Raw genomic sequence first — 26,453 nt, 5'->3', positions numbered from 1 at the left:
CAGCTGGAGAAAGGGGTAGGACAGGGGTTAGGGTTATATAGTTACAGCTGGAGAAAGGGGTAGGACAGGGGTTAGGGTTATATAGTTACAGCTGGAGAAAGGGGTAGGACAGGGGGTTGGGTTATATAGTTACGCCTGGAGAAAGGGGTAGGACAGGGGTTAGGGTTATATAGTTACAGCTGGAGAAAGGGTTAGGACAGGGGTTAGGGTTATATAGTTACAGCTGGAAAAAGGGGTAGGACAGGGGTTAGGGTTATATAGTTACGGCTGGAGAAAGGGGTAGGACAGGGGGTTAGGGTTATATAGTTACAGCTGGAGAAAGGGGTAGGACAGGGGGTTAGGGTTATATAGTTACGGCTGGAGAAAGGGGTAGGACAGGGGTTAGGGTTATATAGTTACAGCTGGAGAAAGGGGTAGGACAGGGGTTAGGGTTATATAGTTACAGCTGGAGAAAGGGGTAGGACAGGGGTTAGGGTTATATAGTTACAGCTGGAGAAAGGGGTAGGACAGGGGTTGGGTTATATAGTTACAGCTGGAGAAAGGGGTAGGACAGGGGTTAGGGTTATATAGTTACGGCTGGAGAAAGGGGTAGGACAGGGGGTTAGGGTTATATAGTTACGGCTGGAGAAAGGGGTAGAACAGGGGTTAGGGTTATATAGTTACAGCTGGAGAAAGGGGTAGGACAGGGGTTAGGGTTATATAGTTACAGCTGGAGACAGGAGTATGACAGGGGTTAGGGTTATATAGTTACAGCTGGAGAAAGGGGTAGGACAGGGGGTTAGGGTTATATAGTTACAGATGGAGAAAGGGGTAGGACAGGGGTTAGGGTTATATAGTTACAGCTGGAGAAAGGGGTAGGACAGGGGTTAGGGTTATATAGTTACAGCTGGAGAAAAAGGTAGGACAGGGGTTAGGGTTATATAGTTACAGCTGGAGAAAGGGGTAGCACAGGGCGTTAGGGTTATATAGTTACAGATGGAGAAAGGGATAGGACAGGGGTTAGGGTTATATAGTTACAGCTGGAGAAAGGGTTAGGACAGGGGTTAGGGTTATATAGTTACAGCTGGAAAAAGGGGTAGGACAGGGGTTAGGGTTATATAGTTACAGCTGGAGAAAGGGGTAGGACAGGGGGTTAGGGTTATATAGTTACAGCTGGAGAAAGGGGTAGGACAGGGGGTTAGGGTTATATAGTTACAGCTGGAGAAAGGGGTAGGACAGGGGTTAGGGTTATATAGTTACGGCTGGAGAAAGGGGTAGGACAGGGGGTTAGGGTTATATAGTTACAGCTGGAGAAAGGGGTAGGACAGGGGTTAGGGTTATATAGTTACGGCTGGAGAAAGGGGTAGGACAGGGGTTAGGGTTATATAGTTACAGCTGGAGAAAGGGGTAGGACAGGGGTTAGGGTTATATAGTTACAGCTGGAGAAAGGGGTAGGACAGGGGGTTAGGGTTATATAGTTACAGCTGGAGAAAGGGGTAGGACAGGGCGTTAGGGTTATATAGTTACAGCTGGAGAAAGGGGTAGGACAGGGGTTAGGGTTATATAGTTACGGCTGGAGAAAGGGGTAGGACAGGGGTTAGGGTTATATAGTTACAGCTGGAGAAAGGGGTAGGACAGGGGTTAGGGTTATATAGTTACAGCTGGAGAAAGGGGTATGACAGGGGTTAGGGTTATATAGTTACAGCTGGAGAAAGGGGTAGGACAGGGGTTAGGGTTATATAGTTACAGCTGGAGAAAGGGGTAGGACAGGGGGTTAGGGTTATATAGTTACAGCTGGAGAAAGGGGTAGGACAGGGCGTTAGGGTTATATAGTTACAGCTGGAGAAAGGGGTAGGACAGGGGGTTAGGGTTATATAGTTACAGCTGGAGAAAGGGGTAGGACAGGGGTTAGGGTTATATAGTTACAGCTGGAGAAAGGGGTAGGACAGGGGGTTTGGTTATATAGTTACAGCTGGAGAAAGGGGTAGGACCTGAGTGCTCTAAGTGCTGCTTCTGTGGACAGTGTAGCGTTATTGGTTAAATGTGTTTGTGGTGGACGGCCGTAAAAAAAGGAACTGCTGCAGTGTAGTTAATGTCATGGAGGGGTTTAAGCAGGCAGGAACTGCTGCAGTGTAGTTACTGTCATGGAGGGGTTTAAGCAGGCAGGAACTGCTGCAGTGTAGTTACTGTCATGGAGGGGTTTAAGCAGGCAGGAACTGATGCAGTGTAGTTACTGTCATGGAGGGGTTTAAGCAGGCAGGAACTGCTGCAGTGTAGTTACTGTCATGGAGGGGTTTAAGCAGGCAGGAACTGCTGCAGTGTAGTTACTGTCATGGAGGGGTTTAAGCAGGTAGGAACTGATGCAGTGTAGTTACTGTCATGGAGGGGTTTAAGCAGGTAGGAACTGATGCAGTGTAGTTACTGTCATGGAGGGGTTTAAGCAGGCAGGAACTGCTGCAGTGTAGTTACTGTCATGGAGGGGTTTAAGCAGGCAGGAACTGCTGCAGTGTAGTTACTGTCATGGAGGGGTTTAAGCAGGCAGGAACTGCTGCAGTGTAGTTACTGTCATGGAGGGGTTTAAGCAGGCAGGAACTGCTGCAGTGTAGTTACTGTCATGGAGGGGTTTAAGCAGGCAGGAACTGCTGCAGTGTAGTTACTGTCATGGAGGGGTTTAAGCAGGCAGGAACTGCTGCAGTGTAGTTACTGTCATGGAGGGGTTTAAGCAGGCAGGAACTGATGCAGTGTAGTTACTGTCATGGAGGGGTTTAAGCAGGCAGGAACTGATGCAGTGTAGTTACTGTCATGGAGGGGTTTAAGCAGGCAGGAACTGATGCAGTGTAGTTACTGTCATGGAGGGGTTTAAGCAGGAACTGCTGCATCAGTATGAACGTGTGTGTGTTACTCGGGGGTGGAGTTAAGGCGGACAGTGCTATGAGGCAGTGTGGAGGTGGAGGGGTCTGACATGACCATAGTCTTCACTCCCATCTTCTTCAGAGAGCGCTCATCTGTGACGGACATAGAGCGCGAGAATGCCGGACGAGGGGCTGCTGCAGATGAGAAAGAGAGAGGGAGGGGAAATGAAGGGAACAAAGGGGGAAGAAGAAGTTGAGGGTTTAAATTATTCAAATACACATCCCTTCACAGTTCACACACCCCAAATAGAAATTAAAATACACTTTTTTTATTCGAAAAGAGATGAATGGCATGAAATGTTTTTGTGTAAAATCTGCTAGGCTCCTGCAGTAGCATGTTCTGGCCTGTAGGTGGTCAGGACAGCGCAGCGAGCTGCAGCAGAGAGAGAGTGAGCAATGACTGCAAATCCATTTCAGCCTCATGTCTCGCATACCACACAAACATTCTACGGGCCATACTGTGGCTGCTGCCCTTGATATCATTCAGCAGCAATGCCGAACTTCTCATGACTCACCAGCAGGGGGCAGAGTGACCCCACACACACACAAACACACACACACACACACACACACACACACACACACACACACACACACACACACACACACACACACTTGGGCTGACATTTGCAGTAAGTGCTGCAATAGCTACCCAAACTCATTGTTCCAGTCAAACGATATGCCCCGCCCACGAACATTAGTTTCTTCTCTGCAATTAGTCTGGATCTGAGTACCTACCCGACGATTTCTAGAACGCAAACATATTCTAACAGTTCTGATTGGTCCCAGAACCAGAACACAGGTGGGTAAATCAGCGTTTAGAAAAATTGTCATTGGCTTTGATACTCTGATTGGTTAGAGACTATCCAATCGCTGATTACTTGTAATGAGGGCTGTTTTGTATAACATCCCTCATTTAGACGTCACCCCAAACTAATTTCAATGATTGCAGTCTCAGACTGAAGTATGTAGCTAACATAGAGCAGAGGAAGTATTCAGTTTGAGTCTCCAGGCAATGTTTCTCCCTGTTGGGCTCCCTCTCCTCTGCTCTCACTGAGCTTCCTTTCTGTGAAATACCCATTTTGCTTCTTCGCTCTCTCTCTTACCTCTTGTTCTCTCAATGATCTTTCTGTCTTTCTCTCCACCTCTCCGTCTCTGCATGCTCTTCCCTTCTTCCCCTCTCTCACTTTTCACCCATCCTTGCGCTTTCTCCCTCCCCCCTACTTTCTCAAAGGTCCCCTATGCTCCCTCTTCTCCCCCTCTTCCATCCACCCATTCTTCCTTCTATCACTCTCTCCTTTCTCTCCACTTTACCTTCTCTCTCTCTCTTCCCACCCCCCCTTTTCTCCTCTCTCCCCTTCTCTATTAAAATATGATACAGAATAGTACAGTAGTAGACTATAGTAGTTACTACAGCTCGGTGATATGGACAAAAATCCATATAGCGATAAATTGCCTGTATAGATACAATAATGATAAATATAACGATAAGTTTCTAACATTAATGTGAACTGCACAGTTTTTATTATTATCCTTTAAAATACTAGTTGTGGTTGAAGCCATCAATGATCTAATTAACAATCACTTCACATTTCTCTAGAGTACTTATCATAATGAATGATATCAGCAAAATGCCTTGGATAAGTGACCGGTGTCGATCATTTTCCGTTTATCATCCCAGCTCTAATAATTACCTGTGTTGTTGTTCTGGGATGATTTGAGTTTGCTGTTGGTCTGTTCCTGTATCTGTCGCTCATACTCTCTCACATCCTCCAAACTCATCCCTGTAGGAAAAAGCACAGTCGGATGAGATTATAATACATTATTATATCTATGTAACATGTGTATCATAATGCATTATAACATGTACATCATAATGCATTATAAGCATGTCTGAACAAAAACATACAGCAACAGTCAACAGCACATTGAAAAGCATTAATTACGATGTAGTATAATGCATTATAACCATGTCCTATTATTATCATCATGTCCTATATGTTACAGAGCATTAAAACCATGTCCTATTATAATAATGTCCTGTCTGTTATAAGGCATTGTACCCATGTTCTATTATATATTTTTTATTTCACCTTTATTTAACCAGGTAGGCTAGTTGAGAACAAGTTCTCATTTACAACTGCGACCTGGCCAAGAATAAAGCAAAGCAGTTCGACACATACAACAGAGTTACACATGGAATAAACAAACATGCAGTCAATAATAATACAGTAGAAAAAAGGCTATATACAGTGTGTGCAAATGTGGTAAGATAAGGGAGGTAAGGCAATAAATAGGCCATGGTAGCGAAGTAATTACAATATACCAATTAAACACTGGAGTGATTGATGTGCAGAAGATGAATGTGCAAGTAGAGATACTGGGGTGCAAAGGAGCAAGATAAATAAATAAATACAGTATTTACAATGGGCTATACTCGGCCTTGTCTCAGGATGGTAAGTTGGTGGTTGGAGATGTCCCTCCAGTGGTGTGAGGGCTGTGCTTTGGAAAAGTGGGTGGGGTTATATCCTGCCTGTTTGGCCCTGTCCGGGGGTTTCATCGGATGGGGCCACAGTGTCTCCTGACCCCTCCTGTCTCAGCCTCCAGTATTTATGCTGCAGTAGTTTATGTGTCGGGGGGCTAGGGTCAGTCTGTTACATCTGGAGTATTTCTCTTGTCTTATCCGGTGTCCTGTGTGAATTGAAATATGCTCTCTCTAATTCTCCCTTTCTTTCTTTCTTTCTTTCTCTCTCTCGGAGGACCTGAGCCCTAGGACCATGCCTCAGGACTACCTGGCATGATGACTCCTTGCTGTCCTCAGTCCACCTGGCCGTGCTGCTGCTCCAGTTTCAACTGTTCTGCCTGCGGCTATGGAACCCTGACCTGTTCACCGGACGTGCTACCTGTCCCAGACCTGCTGTTTTCAACTCTCTAGAGACAGCAGGAGCGGTAGAGATACTCTCAAAGATCGGCTATGAAAAAAAGCCAACTGACACGTACTCTTGAGTTGCTGACTTGTTGCACCCTCGACATCTACTATGATTATTATTATTTGACCATGCTGGTCATTTATGAACATTTGAACATCTTGGCCATGTGCTGTTATAATCTCCACCCGGCACAGCCAGAAGAGGACTGGCCACTCCTCATAGCCTGGTTCCTCTCTAGGTTTCTTCCTAGGTTTTGGCCTTTCTAGGGAGTTTTTCCTAGCCACCGTGCTTCTACACCTGCATTGCTTGCTGTTTGGGGTTTTAGGCTGGGTTTCTGTACAGCACTTTGAGATATCAGCTGATGTAAGAAGGGCTATATAAATACATTTGATTTGATTTGAGTATGGGGATGAGGTAGGTGGATGGGCTATGTACAGGTGCAGTGATATGTGAGCTGCTCTGACAGCTGGTGCTTAAAGCTAGTGAGGGAGATATGAGTCTCCAGCTTCAGTGATTTTTGCAGTTCGTTCCATTCATTGGCAGCAGAGAACTGGAAGGAAAGGCGGCTAAAGGAGGAATTGGCTTTGGGGGTGACTAGTGAGATATTGTCACGTTCGTGTGGAGAGACGGACCAAGGCGCAGCGTGATTAAAGTTCCACATCTTTTAATAAAGCGAAACTTCCAAACAAAACAAGAAACAAACAACAAACCGTGGCATCAGTTGTGCTACATGCACTAACTCAAAACAACATCCCACAAAGCAGGTGGGAACAGGGAACCCTTAAGTATGATCCAATTAGAGACAACGAACATCAGCTGCCTCTAATTGGGAATCATACCAGAGCACCAACATAGAAATATATAACCTAGAACACCCCCTAGTCACGCCCTGACCTACTACACCATAGAGAACCAAGGGCTCTCTATGGTCAGGGCGTGACAGTACCCCCCTCCCCCAAAGGTGCGGACTCCGGCCGCAAAACCTGAAACCAACTGGGGAGGGTAGGGGGGTGATTAGTGTCGGTGGCGGCTCCGATGCAGGTCGTAGCCCCCGCCCAGACCCCGGATCCGGCCATGGCACCGGGCTGAACGCCGTGCCTGGACTGGGCATCGGCGCAAAGGAGAGCTCCGGCCATTGAGCTGGGTTGGACGCAGTGCCTGGACTGGGCACCGGCGCAGAGGAAGGCTCCGGCCTTGGAGCAGGATTGGATGCCGTGCCTGGACTGGGCACCGGCGCAAAGGAGGGCTCCGGTCATGGAGCTGGACTGGACACCGTGCCTGGACTGGACACCGGCGCAGAGGAAGGCTCCCGCCATGGAGCTGGACTGGACGCCGTGCCTGGACTGGGCACCGGCGCAGAGGAAGGCTCCGGCCTTGGAGCGGGATTGGATGCCGTGCCTGGACTGGGCACCGGCGCAAAGGAGGGCTCCGGTCATGGAGCTGGACTGGACACCGTGCCTGGACTGGACACCGGCGCAGAGGAAGGCTCCCGCCATGGAGCTGGACTGGACGCCGTGCCTGGACTGGACACCGGCGCAGAGGAAGGCTCCCGCCATGGAGCTGGACTGGACGCCGTGTGGGGACTGGGCACTGGCACAGAAGAAAGCTCCCGCCATGGAGCAGGACTGGACGCCGTGCCTGGACTGGGCACCGGCGCAGAGGAAGGCTCCTGCCCTGGAGCGGGACTGGACGCCGTGCCTGGACGTTCCGGACTGTGGACCGTCGCAGCAGGTTCCGGACTATCGACTGTCGCACTTCAGGGCGAGTGCGAGGAGCAGGCACAGGACGTACCGGACTGGGGAGGCGCACTGGAGGCCTGATGCGTGGAGCCGGCACAGGTGGTACCGGACTGGTGACCCGCACTTCAGGGCGAGTGTAGGGAGCAGGCACAGGACGCACCGGACTGGGGAGGCGCACTGGGGGCCTGGTGCAAGGAGCCGGCACAGGTGGTACCGGACTGGTGACACGCGCTTCAGGGCAAGTGCGAGGATGAGACACAGGACGCACCGGACTGGGGAGGCGCACTGGAGGCCAGAAGCGTGGAGCCGGCCCAAGTTGCACCAGACTGCTAACCGGATCCTCTGGTCGGATGTTGAGCAGAACACACTTGCACAACATCTCTTTCATCTCTCTCTCTCCCAACTTCCCCATTGCCTCCCTGACAGTCTCTGGCTCTTCAGGGCGAGTGCAGGGAGCAGGCACAGGACGTACCGGGCCGGGGAGGCGCACTTCAGGGCGAGTGCGAGGAGGAGACACAGGACGTACCGGACTGGGGAGGCGCACTGGAGGCCAGATGCGTGGAGCCGGCCCAGGTTTCACCGGACTGATGACACGCTCCTCCAAACGCCTGCGTTGCCGCATACTCCTAGCTAACTCCATTCTCCGGTATCCTTCCTCACACTGTTCCATCGACTCCCAGGCGGGCTTTGGCACTCTCCTTGGGTCAACCGACCACTACTCTATCTCCTCCCAGACAGTCTCGGGCTCTTCCCTCTGCTCAGCCGCCAGCTCCATGTGCCCCCCCAAAAAAAATCTTGGGGTTTCTGTGGCCGCGGTCCCCGGCGTCGTCACTGTCCTTCCTGCGTCCTCTGTGACTCCTGCCAAGGAAGGGTCTCGTGTCCTCCCGTGATCTCCTCCCAGGTCCAACTTATTTTCCCCATCGTTGCACACCGCTTGGTCCTTTGTTGGTAGGATATTCTGTCACGTTCGTGTGGAGAGACGGACCAAGGCGCAGCGTGATTAAAGTTCCACATTACATTTTTTACATTTTTAGTCATTTAGCAGACGCTCTTATCCAGAGCGACTTACAGTAGTGAATGCATACATTTCATATAATTATTTTCCTGAGCTGGCCCCCCGTGGGAATCGAACCCACAACCCCTGGCGTTGCAAACACCATGCTCTACCAACTGAGCTACAAGCGAAACTTCCAAACAAAACAAGAAACAAACAACGAACCGTGACATCAGTTGTGCTACATGCACTAACACAAAACAATATCCCACAAAGCAGGTGGAAACAGGGAACCCTTAAGTATGATCCCTAATTAGAGACAACGAACATCAACAGCCTCTAATTGGGAACCATACCAAGAGCACCAACATAGAAATATACTGCTCAAAAAAATAAAGGGAACACTTAAACAACACATCCTAGATCTGAATGAAAGAAATAATCTTATTAAATTATTTTTTCTTTACATAGTTGAATGTGCTGACAACAAAATCACACAAAAATAATCAATGGAAATCCAATTTATCAACCCATGGAGGTCTGGATTTGGAGTCACACTCAAAATTAAAGTGGAAAACCACACTACAGGCTGATCCAACTTTGATGTAATGTCCTTAAAACAAGTCAAAATGAGGCTCAGTAGTGTGTGTGGCCTCCACGTGCCTGTATGACCTCCCTACAATGCCTGGGCATGCTCCTGATGAGGTGGCGGATGGTCTCCTGAGGGATCTCCTCTCAGACCTGGACTAAAGCATCCGCCAACTCCTGGACAGTCTGTGGTGCAACGTGGCGTTGGTGGATGGAGCGAAACATGATGTCCCAGATGTGCTCAATTGGATTCAGGTCTGGGGAACGGGCGGGCCAGTCCATAGCATCAATGCCTTCCTCTTGCAGGAACTGCTGACACACTCCAGCCACATGAGGTCGAGCATTGTCTTGCATTAGGAGGAACCCAGGGCCAACCGCACCAGCATATGGTCTCACAAGGGGTCTGAGGATCTCATCTCGGTACCTAATGGCAGTCAGGCTACCTCTGGCGAGCACATGGAGGGCTGTGCGGCCCACCCAAAGAAATGCCACCCCACACCATGACTGACCCACCGCCAAACCGGTCATGCTGGAGGATGTTGCAGACAGCAGAACGTTCTCCACGGCGTCTCCAGACTCTGTCACGTCTGTCACGTGCTCAGTGTGAACCTGCTTTCATCTGTGAAGAGCACAGGGCGCCAGTGGCGAATTTGCCAATCTTGGTGTTCTCTGGCAAATGCCAAACGTCCTGCACGGTGTTGGGCTGTAAGCACAACCCCCACCTGTGGACGTCGGGCCCTCATACCACCCTCATGGAGTCTGTTTCTGACTGTTTGAGCAGACACATGCACATGTGGCCTGCTGGAGGTCATTTTGCAGGGCTCTGGCAGTGCTCCTCCTGCTCCTCCTTGCACAAAGGCAGAGGTAGCGGTCCTGCTGCTGGGTTGTTGCCCTCCTACGGCCTCCTCCACGTCCCCTGATGTACTGGCCTGTCTCCTGGTAGCACCTCCATGCTCTGGACACTACGCTGACAGACACAGCAAACCTTCTTGCCAAAGCTCGCATTGATGTGCCATCCTGGATGAGCTGCACTACCTGAGCCACTTGTGTGGGTTGTAGACTCCGTCTCATGCTACCACTAGAGTGAAAGCACCGCCAGCATTCAAAAGTGACCAAAACATCAGCCAGGAAGCATAGGAACTGAGAAGTGGTCTGTGGTCCCCACCTGCAGAACCACTCCTTTATTGGGGGTGTCTTGCTAATTGCCTATACTTTCCACCTGTTGTCTATTCCATTTGCACAACAGCATGTGACATTTATTGTCAATCAGTGTTGCATCCTAAGAGGACAGTTTGATTTCACAGAAGTGTGATTGACTTGGAGTTACATTGTGTTGTTTAAGTGTTCCCTTTATTTTTTTGAGCAGTGTATATTACCTAGAACACCCCCTAGTCATGCCCTGACCTACTACACCATAGAGAACCAAGGGCTCTCTATGGTCAGGGCGTGACAGATATACCTGCTGGAGCGCGTGCTACGGGTGGGTGCTGCTATGGTGACCAGTGAGCTGAGATAAGGCGGGGCTTTATCTTGCAGAGACTTGTAGATGACCTGGACCCAGTGGGTTTGGCGATGAGTATGAAGCAAGAGCCAGCCAACGAGAGCGTACAGGTCGCAATGGTGGGTAGTATATGGGGATTTGGTGACAAAACGGATGGCACTGTGATAGACTGCATCCAATTTGCTGAGTGTTGGAGGCTATTTTGTAAATGACATCGTCGAAGTCGAGGATCGGTAGGATGGTCAGTTTTACGAGGGTATGTTTGGCAGCATGAGTGAAGGATGCTTTGTTGAGAAATAGGAAGCCGATTCTAGATTGGAGATGCTTAATGTGAGTCTGGAAGGAGAGTTTACAGCCTAACAAGACACCTAGGTATTTGTAGTTATCCACATCTTCTAAGTCAGAACCGTCCAGAGTAGTGATGCTGGACTGGTGGGCAGCGATCGGTTGAAGAGCATGCATTTAGTTTTACGTGCATTTAAGAGCAGTTGGAGGCAAATAATCATGTCCTATATGTTATAAGGCATTATAACCATGTTCTATAATATAAAGCATTATACCCATGTTCTATTATAATCATGTCCTATAGGTTATAGAGCATTAAAACAATGTCCTATTATAATAATATCTTATATGATATGAAGCATTATAACCTTGTTCTATAATATAAAGAATTATAACCATGTCCTATTATCATCATCATCATCATCATCATGTCCTATTATCATGTGTTCTATATCATATGTTATAGAGCATTATAAACATGTCCTATTATCATGTCCTATATGTTAGAGCATTAAAACCATGGCGCTATTATAATCATGTTCTATATGTTAAAGCATTATAACCATGGTCCTATTATAAACATGTTCTATATGTTAAAGCATTATAACCATGGTGCTATTATAATTATGTTCTATATGTTAAAGCATTATAACCATGGTGCTATTATAATCATGTTCTATATGTTAAAGCATTATAACCATGGTGCTATTATAATCATGTTCTATATGTTAAAGCATTATAACCATGGTGCTATTATAATCATGTTCTATATGTTAAAGCATTATAACCATGGTCCTATTATAATCATGTTCTATATGTTAAAGCATTATAACCATGGTGCTATTATAATCATGTTCTATATGTTAAAGCATTATAACCATGGTGCTATTATAATCATGTTCTATATGTTAAAGCATTATAACCATGGTGCTATTATAATCATGTTATATATGTTAAAGCATTATAACCATGGTCCTATTATAATCATGTTATATATGTTAAAGCATTATAACCATGGTCCTATTATAATCATGTTCTATATGTTATGAAGCATTACAACCATGTCCTATGTGTTTTAAGGCATTATAATCATGTCCATTATGTTATAAAGCATTATAACCATGTCCTACTATAATCATGTCCTATATGTTATAAAACAATATAACTATGTCCTATTATAAACATGTTCTTTCTGTATGTTATGAAGCATTATAACCATGCCCTATGTTATAAATCATTATACCACGTCATATTATAAACATGTTCTATATGTTATGAAGCTTTATAGCCATGCCCTATTATAATCATGTCCTATACTTTAATGCATTATAAACATGTTCTATAATGTATTGCATTACAACCATGTTCTATAATATGCATTACAACCATGTTCTATAATATAATGCATTACAACCATGTCCTATTATAATCATGCGCTATAAGTTATAAGGCATTATAACCATGTGCTCTACTGACCGTGCCATTCGTCTGTCCAGGCCACAGCCTGTCTGTGTCCCACCAGTAGGATGTCCTGGATGTTCTGCCAGATCATACACATAAGAGAAAATATATTTCTTACATCAAAGAAACACATCCAAAGGCGTTCAGCAGGTGCTGCTGGAGATCAGTGTATATGTTGAGCAAAAAGAAAAGATTCCCCACACGCAATCTATGGTGTCAAATGTGTTTCCTTAAACAACATTTTGACCCTTAGGTCTTTATCAGGTTCTCAACCTGATGCATGATGGTAAATGTAGTTTCCTCTCACCCTGTGTATGAAGTCCTCAGTCTTGCCCTGGAAGCCGTAGACTTCAAAACTGCACTGCACCCTCTTATAGGAGCACATGATGGGGGTGCTGTCCTTACGCCACCCTTCCACCAGGGGGCCTCGGCTCGTCTTCTCAGACACCCAGCGACTCAGGTCCTACAGAGATAAAGTACACATTACCTGCTGACTGAGCTAAATCGCTGGCCGGTGTGTAGAGGGGGAGGGTGAGTGTGTGGGAGTGTGTGCAGGCCTGTGTGAGCAGGCTGTTGCTCAATACCTCACATATAATCTCTGAATGATTCAACATGATAGGCATCTGCGGCCCAAGATGCATAGACTGTACAAGTGTCTGTGTATTTATGTTTGTGTTTATCTACAGTACATCTTCCTCTGTCTCTGCGTGAGATAGTGTGTGTGTGTGTGTGTTTTCAGCTATGTGTCTTGCTGATTGACCTTTGTTTCTGAAGTTACTGGAACTGGGGAAGTCAGGAGGAGGAAATGTGTGTGTACAAGCTAGTACCTCTGTCTTCTTGTAGTGTTTGTCAGGGATGGGGTCAATGAGGATATCCAGGTGGCTCACGCTCTCTGCAGGGGTGGGCCTATCTCCAAATACCTGCAACGGAGCAGAGATGGAAGTCACCCAGAAATAGACTGACACAGACACACACTGGAGCCAGGGACTAGTAGATGAGGAAATAGACTGACACACACACACATACACTGGAGCCAGGGACTAGTAGATGAGGAAATAGACTGACACACACACACACTGGAGCCAGGGACTAGTAGATGAGGAAATAGACTGACACACACACACACACACTGGAGCCAGGGACTAGTAGATGAGGAAATAGACTGACACACACACACACACACACACACACACACACAGACTGGAGCCAGGGACTAGTAGATGAGGAAATAGACTGACACACACACACACACACACACACACACTGGAGCCAGGGACTAGTAGATGAGGAAATAGACTGACACACACACACACACTGGAGCCAGGGACTAGTAGATGAGGAAATAGACTGACACACACACACACACACACACACACACACTGGAGCCAGGGACTAGTAGATGAGGAAATAGACTGACACACACACACACTGGAGCCAGGGATTAGTAGATGAGGAAATAGACTGACACACACACACACTGGAGCCAGGGACTAGTAGATGAGGAAATAGACTGACACACACACACACACACACACACACTCACACACACACACACACACACACACACACACACACACACACACACACACACACACAGGAGCCAGGGACTAGTAGATGAGGAAATAGACTGACACACACACACACACTGGAGCCAGGGATTAGTAGATGAGGAAATAGACTGACACACACACACACACACACACACACTGGAGCCAGGGACTAGTAGATGAGGAAATAGACTGACACACACACACACTGGAGCCAGGGACTAGTAGATGAGGAAATAGACTGACACACACACACTGGAGCCAGGGACTAGTAGATGAGGAAATAGACTGACACACACACACACTGGAGCCAGGGACTAGTAGATGAGGAAATAGACTGACACACACACACACTGGAGCCAGGGACTAGTAGATGAGGAAATAGACTGACACACACACACACTGGAGCCAGGGACTAGTAGATGAGGAAATAGACGTAATAGTGATGTCACACAACGTGTCACCCATCATAATACTCCACCCTCAGGCTTTGAGCAAATCATTCCACTACAACAAAACACCACACACAAACAGACAGACAGACAGACAGACAGAGAGAGAGCCAGGGAGATTAGGGGAGAGAGAAAGAGGTGGAGAGAAGGGGTAAGGGAGAGAGAGAGAGGGAGCACACTAAATCACAGAGAAAGAGAGAGACAAGCAGAGAGGGAGCAGGCGAGGATGGACGAGCATGGGTGAAAGAGGAGAGAGAGAACAAGACACTTATCAAAGAAAGAGAGATAAAAGTCACTGTTCTTTCTGTTCTGTTCTGTCCCCTTGTCTTGACAGAAAGCGAAAGAGAGAGTAATGTCTCTTTTGAAGATGTTCATTCCTCTGCTGGTATTTAACAAAGAGAAGAGCAGGGAGACAAACCCACAGCCAGATAATCAGCTGTGTTTCAGATCCTATTATGCCGTGTCTCTTGTGTTTAAGAACCTGTTCTCTCATATAAGGTATGTATTGTCTGTCTGTCTGACTGTTGACACTTGTCATAGTTCCCATTTTTCCATGTCAAAAGCATTGTTTTACCTCCTCCTTTAAACCTGCTGATATTCCTCTGTTTTGGTTGTGCTTTTGTGCTCTTTAGATGTCTTCTATGTTGTTGTGTGTTGTAATAGAGGTGTATGTATGGGTGTGGTGTGTGTGTGGGAGCATGTGTGCATTAATGTGTGTGTGTGCGCGTGTGTTTCTGCTAAAATGAACACATGTAACCTGTAGCTGGGAGAAGGCTGAAACAAGCTTCGCCACATTTCTGGATACACACACTAACAGCCAACAGCCAGATGAGTTCAGTCTTGTTCCCAGGTTTCTATCCCAAAATGACAGGGGCACGCTGTAGGGACAAACCAGCTCAGAATTGTGTTTGTGTGTCAGAATTCTGTGACAAGGCCAGAAAAGGTGGTGAAACAAGCCTGTAATACAAGCATGAACTCTTCTTTCTCCCTCTCACACAAATACAGTGGATGGCTAATAGATCTGCCGCTATTGCATTCTGGGCTTTGCTTGTTTTCCTTATAATGGCCACATCAATTTGATGAGCATTCTCCTTACACTGCAGAGAAGATAAACATTTCTCTCCCTCCCTCCCTCCCTCCCTCCCTTCAGTCTCTCACCCCTCCTTCTCTCTCTCCCTCTCCCACCCTTCCTTCAGTCTCTCATCCCCCTTCTCTCTCTCCCCCTCCCACCCTTCTTTCAGTCTCTCCCTCTCCCACCCTTCTTTCAGTCTCTCACCCCCTTCTCTCTCTCCCTCTCCCACCCTTCTTTCAGTCTCTCACCCCCCCTTCTCTCTCTCCTTCAGTCATACTCACATTATTGTTGTCACCATTGTTGTTCTCAAACCTGGTCTCAATACGGATGCTGAACTTGGGAAGGAAGGAGACCTACAGTAGATGAAGGATGGATGTGAATGGAGAGAAGGAGGGAGAGAGAGAGAGAAGGATGGAGAGACGGAGGGAGAGGAGTAGACAGATGAGGTTATGTACACAGACATTTGGAGAGGGATGAGCTCTACTGCATGCCTCATGCAAGTGATGTGTGAATACTTACTGAGTACTCTGAAGCACACACCACAGAAGTTCCATACGGATAGAGAGGAACATCATTAGTGACACACGACACACACACATATTTCAAAACATGTGGAACGAAAGATGTTTAAAGTAAATTGGGTCTAGATATGGCAGATTGTGTGCAGACAAGGAAACAGTTGATTTAACCCTATAGGAAGAACAGGTTGGTAGCAGGTGAAACGGCTGTGTATGTGGTGGATAGAATAGTGTTGTCAGACCTGTGATGGTGTAAGGGTAGAAGTTCCAGGCCTTCTCTGTCACATAGAAGACCCTGGGGACAAACACACTCACCCAGGATGGCAGTTTACTGTCAGAGACAGAGAGAGACAGACAGAGGGGAGGAATGTACTGTTATCGTCGCTGAGGTATGTGTGTGGTATGATCTAGGGCTAGGCCATAGGGGTGGGTGTGGGATAGTAGGTGTGTGTGTGTGTGTGTCTTACTGCTGGTATCATTTCTTGATTGAGCAGTGCTAGGAGTGTATGAGGTACAGTGGGTGTGTGTATGTGAGGTACAGCTGCACCATCGAGAGCATCCTGACCGGTTGCATCACCGCCTGGTATGGCAACTTCTCGGCATCTGACCTTAAGGCACTACAGAGGGTAGTGCGTACGGCCCAGTACATCACTGGGGCCAAGCTTCCTGCCACCCAGGACCTATATAATAATCGGTGTCAGAGGAATGCCCATTAAATTGTCAGAGACTCCAGTCTCCCTAGTCATAGACTGTTCTCTCTGCTACCGCACGGCAAGCGGTACCGCAGCGCCAAGTCTATGTCCAAAAGGCTCCTTATCAGCTTCTAACCCCAAGCCATAAGACTGCTGAACAATTAATCAAATGGCCACCGGACTATTACATTGACCCCCCCCCCCATTTGTTTTGTACACTGCTGCTACTTGCTGTTTATTATCTATGGATAGTCACTTCACCCCTACCTCCATGTACAAAATCACCTCTAACCTGTACCCCCGCACACTGACTCGGTACCGGTACCCCGGTATATAGCCTCGTTATTGTTAAGTTATTGTGTTACTTTAGTTTATTATTTAAACATTTCTAAACACTTCTTGAACAGCACTGTTGATTAAGGGTTTGGAAGTAAGCATTTCACTGTAAGGTCTACACCTGTTGTATTCGGCGCATGTGACAAAGTTTGATTTGAGGTACAGTGTTAATGTGGGTGTGTTACCTATTGAGGTAGATGCGTTTCTCTGTGAGCTGTCCCAGGCCGTGTTGGGGATGTGTGTCTGGTTGGTTCCTCACCACCTCCACTCCCTCCCCTCCTCCGCTCTGCTCATTACTGTGTTTACTGATCATGTACAGCTGCCCAATCTTATACTGGGGGGGGGGGGGGGGGAGAGAGTCAATTCACACAGTCCTGTCAATACCACATCCTTCTTCCTTCTTCCAATTAATGTAGATCGTACACATTAAATATGTACTTACATAGCAGTCAGTTAATTCATCATAAAACCGGACGCTTTTATGGACTGCTCACGGTGAGCTTTTCTTGGGAACATAGGTCAGCTCACCCTCCTCCAAACCCCTAACCTTATCCATTAGGAAATCAATTAACAACTAACCTTAGATCAGTGAAAAGGCTGACTTCTTCCTGTGTATGCCCTGACCATCTGCTTGACATGGAAACATCAGTCACCTGTATACTGAATGGATTAAAGCTAAAATAAATGCATTTCTGCCTTTTGTTTTTTGAGAGCTGCCTCAAATGTTCTGCCTCAGATGTTCTGTCTCAAATGTGTCATTTTGGAAGTTTTCCTTGGTATTCCCTTTATTTGGGCTCCCGAGTGGCACAGCGGTCTAGGGCACTGCATCTCAATGCAAGAGGCATCACTGCAGTCCCTGGTTCGAATCCAGGCTGCATTACTGTACATCCGGCCGTGATTGGGTGTCCCATAGGGCGGCCTACCCCGGGTTTTGCCGGGGTAGGCTGTCATTGTCAATAAGAACTTCTTAACTGACTTTCTAGTTAAATAAAGGTTAAATGTAAAAAAAAGTTGATTTTAAAATGTATTTAAAATATTTTTGCAATTGTTGTCAAGCACCCCTCCTTTCCTTTGTTGAAGCATGGAACCCCACCTGAACTCTGACCTTAGACCAGTAGTATCTAGCTGTTACTTGCCCAAGTCCTTAAGGCAGTGATAAGACTTGGGTTGGGAAACCCAGAACCAGTGATTGACAGTGTTTACCTAGTCCTGTCCTATAGAGAGATGTTAAGATCACTGAATGTCTATCTATGTCTCTGTTCTGGCCATTCTGTATGTGAATGGATATCTATGTCTCTGTTCCGGCCATTCTCTATGTGAATGGATATCTATGTCTCTGTTCCGGCCATTCTCTATGTAAATGGATATCTATGTCTCTGTTCTGGCCATTCTCTATGTGAATGGATATCTATGTCTCTGCTCTGGCCATTCTCTATGTGAATGGATATCTATGTCTCTGTTCTGGCCATTCTCTATGTGAATGGATATCTATGTCTCTGTTCTGGCCTTTCTCTATGTGAATGGATATCTATGTCTCTGTTCTGGCCATTCTCTATGTGAATGGATATCTATGTCTCTGTTCTGGTCATTCTCTATGTGAATGGATATCTATGTCTCTGTTCTGGCCATTCTCTATGTGAATGGATATCTATGTCTCTGTTCTGGCCATTCTCTATGTGAATGGATATCTATGTCTCTGGTCTGGCCATTCTCTATGTGAATGGATATCTATGTCTCTGGTCTGGCCACTCTGTATGTGAATGGATATCTATGCCTCTGGTCTGGCCACTCTGTATGTGAATGGATATCTATGTCTCTGGTCTGGCCACTCTATGTGAATGGATATCTATGTCTCTGGTCTGGCCACTCTGTATGTGAATGGATATCTATGTCTCTGGTCTGGCCACTCTATGTGAATGGATATCTATGTCTCTGGTCTGGCCACTCTGTATGTGAATGGATATCTATGTCTCTGGTCTGGCCACTCTGTATGTGAATGGATATCTATGTCTCTGGTCTGGCCACTCTGTATGTGAATGGATATCTATGTCTCTGGTCTGGCCACTCTGTATGTGAATGGATATCTATGTCTCTGGTCTGGCCACTCTGTATGTGAATGGATATCTATGTCTCTGGTCTGGCCACTCTGTATGTGAATGGATATCTATGTCTCTGGTCTGGCCACCCTATGTGAATGGATATCTATGTCTCTGTTCTGGCCATTCTCTATGTGAATGGATATCTATGTCTCTGTTCTGGCCATTCTCTATGTGAATGGATATCTATGTCTCTGTTCTGGCCATTCTCTACGTGAATGGATATTTATGTCTCTGTTCTGGCCATTCTCTACGTGAATGGATATCTATGTCTCTGTTCTGGCCATTCTCTATGTGAATGGATATCTATGTCTCTGGTCTGGCCACTCTATGTGAATGGATATCTATGTCTCTGGTCTGGCCACTCTATGTGAATGGATATCTATGTCTCTGGTCTGGCCACTCTCTGTGAATGGATATCTATGTCTCTGGTCTGGCCACTCTGTATGTGAATGGATATCTATGTCTCTGGTCTGGCCACTCTGTATGTGAATGGATATCTATGTCTCTGGTCTGGCCACCCTATGTGAATGGATATCTATGTCTCTGTTCTGGCCATTCTCTATGTGAATGGATATCTATGTCTCTGTTCTGGCCATTCTCTACGTGAATGGATATCTATGTCTCTGTTCTGGCCATTCTCTACGTGAATGGATATTTATGTCTCTGTTCTGGCCATTCTCTATGTGAATGGATATCTATGTCTCTGTTCTGGCCATTCTCTATGTGAATGGATATCTATGTCTCTGGTCTGGCCACTCTATGTGAATGGATATCTATGTCTCTGGTCTGGCCACTCTATGTGAATGGATATCTATGTCTCTGGTCTGGCCACTCTCTGTGAATGGATATCTATGTCTCTGGTCTGGCCACTCTCTGTGAATGGATATCTATGTCTCTGGTCTGGCCACTCTCTATGTGAATGGATATCTATGTCTCTGTTCTGGCCATTCTCTATGTGAATGGATATCTATGTCTCTGTTCTGGCCATTCTCTATGTGAATGGATATCTATGTCTCTGTTCTGGCCATTCTCTATGTGAATGGATATCTATGTCTCTGGTCTGGCCACTCTATGTGAATGGATATCTATGTCTCTGGTCTGGCCACTCTATGTGAATGGATATCTATGTCTCTGGTCTGGCCACTCTCTATGTGAATGGATATCTATGTCTCTGGTCTGGCCACTCTCTATGTGAATGGATATCTATGTCTCTGGTCTGGCCACTCTCTATGTGAATGGATATCTATGTCTCTGGTCTGGCCACTCTCTATGTGAATGGATATCTATGTCTCTGGTCTGGCCACTCTCTATGTGAATGGATATCTATGTCTCTGGTCTGGCCACACTATGTGAATGGATATCTATGTCTCTGGTCTGGCCACTCTATGTGAATGGATATCTATGTCTCTGGTCTGGCCACTCTATGTGAATGGATATCTATGTCTCTGGTCTGGCCACTCTATGTGAATGGATATCTATGTCTCTGTTCTGGCCACTCTATGTGAATGGATATCTATGTCTCTGGTCTGGCCACTCTCTATGTGAATGGATATCTATGTCTCTGGTCTGGCCACTCTATGTGAATGGATATCTATGTCTCTGGTCTGGCCACTCTCTATGTGAATGGATATCTATGTCTCTGGTCTGGCCACTCTATGTGAATGTGTCACCTCCCTTTGACTAACAACACAACCCCACACAGCGTTATGTTTCTCTTTGACTTCAGATCACTGTGACAGTTTTGTGGTTAATGTGTTGTACTGATGATGACTGAAACATACAGTGCAGTAAGACAGCAACTATATTATGTGAATGTGCCCCACCCTTTGACTAAAAACGAAACACACACATACCTGTCTTAATTTGTCCCCCAGCTTTTGACTAAATATGAAACACACGTACCTGTGTCTTAATCCGTCAACCTACTAGTACAACCAGCTACACTCTCCTCAGAATTAGAAGTGTGTGTGTGTGTGTGTGTGTGTGTGTGTGTGTGCAGACATTGCATAAACAGTGCTATGGTTTGAATGTGGAACTATAAGCTGATCCCACTAAAGCTGCATAGGAATCTTAATGCGCTTCCCCATCAGACCGTGAGAGTCAGAGTTCCACACGTGGAATGGATCTCACCGTGGGGTTGGGTTCTGTGTGATTTTACGGAGACTATTTTCAGATAGATACACACAAGCCACTGATCCAGGGGTTTTTCTGCAAAGAAAAGTCTTGGGCAGGTCTCCTAAGTGTTTTTTCGGGCTGCCTATGTCCAAACAGTTAAAAAATATATAATAAAATAATAAGGATGGAAAAACGTTGTCAGTGTAAACTTAAATGACTAAAACCAGACATAAAGTATGTAGAAAAGATAACAGACCTACAGCTGAAGTCTGAAGTTTACATACACCTTAGCCAAATACATTTCAACTGAGTATTTCACGATTCCTGACATTTAATCCTAGTAAAAATTCCCTGTCTTAGGTCAGTTAGGATCACCACTTTATTTTAAGAATGTGAAATGTCAGAATAATAGTAGAGAGAATGATTTATTTCAGCTTTTATTTCTTTCATCATATTCCCAGTGGGTCAGAAGTTTACATGCAATCAATTAGTATTTGGTAGCGTTGCATTTCAATTGTTGAATTGGGTCAAACGTTTAGGGTAGCCGTCCACAAGCTTCCCACAATAAGTTGGGTGAATTTTGGCCCATTACTCCTGACAGAGCTGGTGTAACTGAGTCAGGTTTGTAGGCCTCCTTGCTCGCACCGGCTTTTTCAGTTCTGCCCACAAATTTTCTATGGGATTGAAGTCAGGGCTTGTGATGGCCACTCCAATAACTTGACTTTGTTGTCCTTAAGCCATTTTGCCACAACTTTGGAAGTATGCTTGGGGTCATTGTCCATTTGGAAGACCCATTTGCGACCAAGCTTTAACTTCCTGACTGATGTCTTGAAATGTTGCTTCATTATATCCAATTTTCCACCACATGATGCCATCTATTTTGTGAAGTGCACCAGCCCCTCCTGCAGCAAAGCACCCCCACAACATGATGCTGCCACCCGCGTGCTTCACGGTTGGGATGGTGTTCTGCGGCTTGGAAGCGTCTCCCTTTTTCCTCCAAACATAACGATGGTCATTATGGCCAAACAGTTCTATTTTTGTTTCATCAGACCAGAGGACATTTCTCCAAAAAGTACGATCTTTGTCCCCATGTGCAGTTGCAAACCGTAGTCTGGCTTTTTTATGGTTGTTTTGGAGCAGTGGCTTCTTCCTTGCTGAGCGGCCTTTCAGGTTATGTCGATATAGGACTCATTTTACTGTGGATATAAATAATTTTGTACCTGTTTCCTCCAGCATCTTCACAAGGTCCTTTGCTGTTGTTCTGGGATTGATTTGCACTTTTCGCACCAAAGTACGTTCATCTCTAGGAGACAGAACACATCTCCTTTCTGAGCCGTATGACGGCTGTGTGGTCCCATGGTGTTTATACTTGTATGCTATTGTTTGTACAGGTGAACATGGTACCTTCAGGCATTTGGAAATTGCTCCCAAGGATGAACCAGACTTGTGGAGGTCTATAATTTTTTTTTCTTTTGATTTTCCCATGATGTCAAGCAAAGAGGCAATGAGTTTGAAAGTAGGCCTTGAAATACACCCACAGGTACACCTCCAGTTGACTCAAATTATGTCAATTCAGAAGCTTCTAAAGCCATGAGATCATTTTCTGGAATTTCCCAAGCTGTTTAAAGGCACAGTCAACTTAGTGTATGTAAACTTCTGACCCACTGGAGTTGTGATACAGTGAATTATATGTGAAATAATCTGTATGTAAACAATTGTTGTAAAAATTACTTGTGTCATGCACAAAGTAGATGTCCTAACTGACTTGCCAAAACTGCAGTTTGTTAACAAGAAATTTGTGGAGTGGTTGAAAAATGAGTTTTCATGACTCCAACCTGAGTGCATGTAAACTTCCGACTCAACTGTATATATTTTTATACGATTACCTTTGAGGACCAACAGTCACCAACATGAAAGAGAGAAAGTCTGTGATAATCTAAAATTCCAAAAATTATACATTCAGGAGTGTTTTTGTCATGGCATGGGGCCTCCATTGACTTTGTTATAATTTTTGAGTCACTCACATAGCATAAGCCATGGCAACATGTTTAGAATGGCAGGAAAATAGCTTTAAAACTGCACATTTTTCTCTTAGTCTCATAGCAGAATTGCAGGAAATTTGCTTCAAAACGGCGGCCAACAGGAAGGCCTCAAACATTTTCGGTCGGCCAACGCACCATTGGCCAGGCCCACCACCTAAGCCCCATTTTGATCCATAAAAACCCTGTGATCCTTCTAGCTAAAGCTTCTACAAACACTAAAACATTAGAGCTTAAAGTTAGCTTAAAGTTCACTCTAAAGTTTGTCACGTTTCCAGACCACAGAAGTGGTCTAACAACCCACCAAAGTTGGTTTTAGAGTGAAGTATCAATGGCAGTTTCCGTCACGACATGTAATAATAACCAACTACATAACACAGATAGCTTAGACAGATAGCTCAGACTTAAACACTACGACAGGGAGAACTGCTTTGTTCTGGTGGTTGGAGGGAATGAGGACCTTCCCTTTGAAGGCACTCTAGAGCACCTTCCCCCTAAACCCTCGTCCACCCACCACTTCTTACTCCCTGGCGGAATCTGTCCTTTGTTTTTAACTTCCAGGCAAAATGCCTTCGTTGAAGTTTTTAGCCTCAACCAGTCCAACTTGTTGTGAGGTTAAAAATAAAATGTAAAATAAAAAAAGAGAGAACGAGAGAAACAGCTGAGGTTAGGTACATGCAGAACCATACAGAGTGCCAGCCACATGAACAACACTACTCTACTACAGGATGTCTGTGCGTAATGTTGTTACAGATGTAGGATCCTAATTTGAGCCAGTTTGCTACAGCAGGAAAATAATCCTGCAACAACAGGAAATCTGAATTATTATATGGATTATAATGAATGGACATTTTTTGTCGGGGGTGATACATTTATCGTAAACTAAACCCTTAAATCCACGCCAAGCTGTCCTGCAACAGGGTGATCATATGAAGATTCTACATCTGTATTCTAGCAACATTTTCAAGATCACATTAAAATCTGTCACCTTATTTTAACAACAGTGGTCTACAGTACACACACAGTCAATCACACAAGCACGAACACACACACACAGAGACCCCCCCCAGCCACGAAAACACAGACCCCCGACACACACATACATGTTCACAGACAAACACACACATCCAGTGTACACACACTTACCTCTTCCACAGTTAGTGGCATGCATATTCTATACTCCTTCATTAACATGGTTCAATCGTGTAGTGAACGTCTGTCGGTCTTTGCTTGTCCTAACTCTCCTGTTGCATAGTAAGCGTGCTTAAGGAATTACAGTGCACAGCACCTACTTCAGACTGCAGTGACCTCCTTTCTCTCTCTTTCTCACCCTTTATTTTGCTGATGTCAGTGCTTCATTGAAGTCCAGTCCACTCTGTCAATGTGTATCTATTTGTTTTTTTCTTTCTTTTTTCCCCTCGCTCTCTCCTTTTTGTTTATCTCCCGATTAACATCCTCACTCCCTCTGTCAACATTCAACTGTTGTCCTTCCCTTTCTCTCTACCCCTGGTTCCCCCTCTCTCTACCCCTGGTTCCCCCTCTCTCTACCCCTGGTTCCCCCTCTCTCTACCCCTGGTTCCCCCTCTGCCTCTCTCTCCGTTGCCCTTATTGTTTACTCTCTTTGTTCTCCACTTTTCTTTGTTCTTTCTTCTCCTCCAGTGAGCAACAGATAATTAACTTGTGAAGTAGGACTGAAACCTTCTCAACTCCATAATCCACGCTATCGTACCTGTCCTGCTATTCTCTCTCTCTCTCCTCTGTCTCTCTTACTTTCGTTCTCTGGACTGCTCTCACGCGTAACCTTGCTCTCTGCTCGGCACTCCTCCCTCTCCCCTTCGCCGCCCTCCCCTGCTTTCAGTTCCTCACAAATTCCTTCGCTTGTGCCTTCTCCCCCTCCGTCTCACCCTCCACATCTTCTCACGCCCACCTTACTTTACCTTTGTACCGGTTTCTGCTCTCTCTCTCACACAGCCAAAGTTGACAGCTCTCAGCTGATATGAATGGCTAGCACTGAGCAGTAGTCAAGTGGTGGGTTGGATTAAATATTAGCAGAGAGCTATGAGTGCTTCTATTAAGCACAGCCCCAGCATTTATATTGTATTACCATGACCTTGAACTGAGTTCAATTGAATCCATGTTTAGTCAATGAGTACAGAGATGTGAGCAGTCATAATTGTATCCATTTCCTGTGTTTGTCCTTGAGTACTGGGTTTGTTTCCCTGGAAGAGAGAGGTGAACAACACTGGTGGTGGTCATGATGAATGCCAAGCTTGAGTTGTATTGTTGCCCCACTATCACATGTGACAAAGGAGGAACAGATGCTTGCGTTTATATGGGTCATAACACGGGCGAAGCTATACTGCATGTGTCAAACTCATTCTACGGTGGGCCAAGTGTCTGCGGGTTTTCACTCCTTCCTTGTACTTGATGAATTAAGGCACTGATTAGTAAGGAACTTACCCACACATGGTTGTCTAGGTCTTAATTGATAAAACCAAAAACACTCAGCCCTCCATGGAATGAGTTTGACACCCCTGTTATACTGGGTCTGAGCTATAGAATCCCATAAGCCTCTCAAACTCAACTCTGGACCTCGAAGCCAGTGCCATTGCTTTTTTAATTTTTTAATTGTTCCCCTCTAATCAGGGACTGATTTAGACCTGGGACACCAGGTGTGTCTAATTAATTATCAGGTAGAAACCAGCAGGCTCCGGACTTCGTTGGGTAAGAGTTGATTATCCCTTCCCTAAGCTCTCTGTAGAGCAGCGCTCTCCAGCCCTGTTCCTGGACAGCTACCGTCCTGTAGATATTCACAACAACCCTAATATAGCGCACCTGATTCTAATAATTAGCTGGTTAAGCTGAATCAGGTTAGTTACAATTGGGGTTGAATTGAAAACCTACAAGAGGGTAGCTCTCCAGGAACAGGGTCGTGTTTTTTTTTTAATCCTGTTTGAATAGTTTTATCCAAGTCCCACATTGACCCCTAACCCATGAGTACTCTATAGATCTGAAATGATTGGATAAGCAGTACGGTAAAAGCTTCTGTCACAAGTATTGCCTTGTTGAATGGAGGACCAATACGCAGCAGGAATGTGGATGCTCATCTTTTAATTATATAGAATGAAGCGTACACAAAAAACAAGAACGACGAATGACAGTTTTACAGGCTAACTCCAGAATGCTTTGCAGTG

At 45.7% G+C, this 26,453-nt stretch overlaps 1 protein-coding gene across 1 annotated transcript; it reads right to left on the bottom strand.

Annotated features, from left to right (window-relative positions):
* Positions 1 to 2,142: 2,142 nt before the first annotated feature.
* LOC115188719 (cytoplasmic phosphatidylinositol transfer protein 1) lies at positions 2,143 to 25,136 on the bottom strand. Its single transcript, XM_029747469.1, has 10 exons — positions 24,406 to 25,136; positions 17,192 to 17,340; positions 16,221 to 16,309; positions 15,980 to 15,987; positions 15,742 to 15,813; positions 13,217 to 13,309; positions 12,697 to 12,852; positions 12,405 to 12,468; positions 4,586 to 4,675; positions 2,143 to 3,026 (listed from the first exon to the last, which is right to left on the bottom strand). The coding sequence occupies exons 1-10, from the start codon at positions 24,451 to 24,453 to the stop codon at positions 2,878 to 2,880; spliced, it is 918 nt and encodes a 305-aa protein (XP_029603329.1). The 5' UTR covers positions 24,454 to 25,136; the 3' UTR covers positions 2,143 to 2,877.
* Positions 25,137 to 26,453: the final 1,317 nt, after the last annotated feature.

This window comes from Salmo trutta, chromosome 3 (genome assembly GCF_901001165.1).
Source record: "Salmo trutta chromosome 3, fSalTru1.1, whole genome shotgun sequence".
Taxonomy (NCBI): domain Eukaryota; kingdom Metazoa; phylum Chordata; class Actinopteri; order Salmoniformes; family Salmonidae; genus Salmo; species Salmo trutta.
The sequence above is the reverse complement of the archived record's forward strand: the minus strand, read 5'-3'. Positions and strand labels throughout refer to the sequence as shown.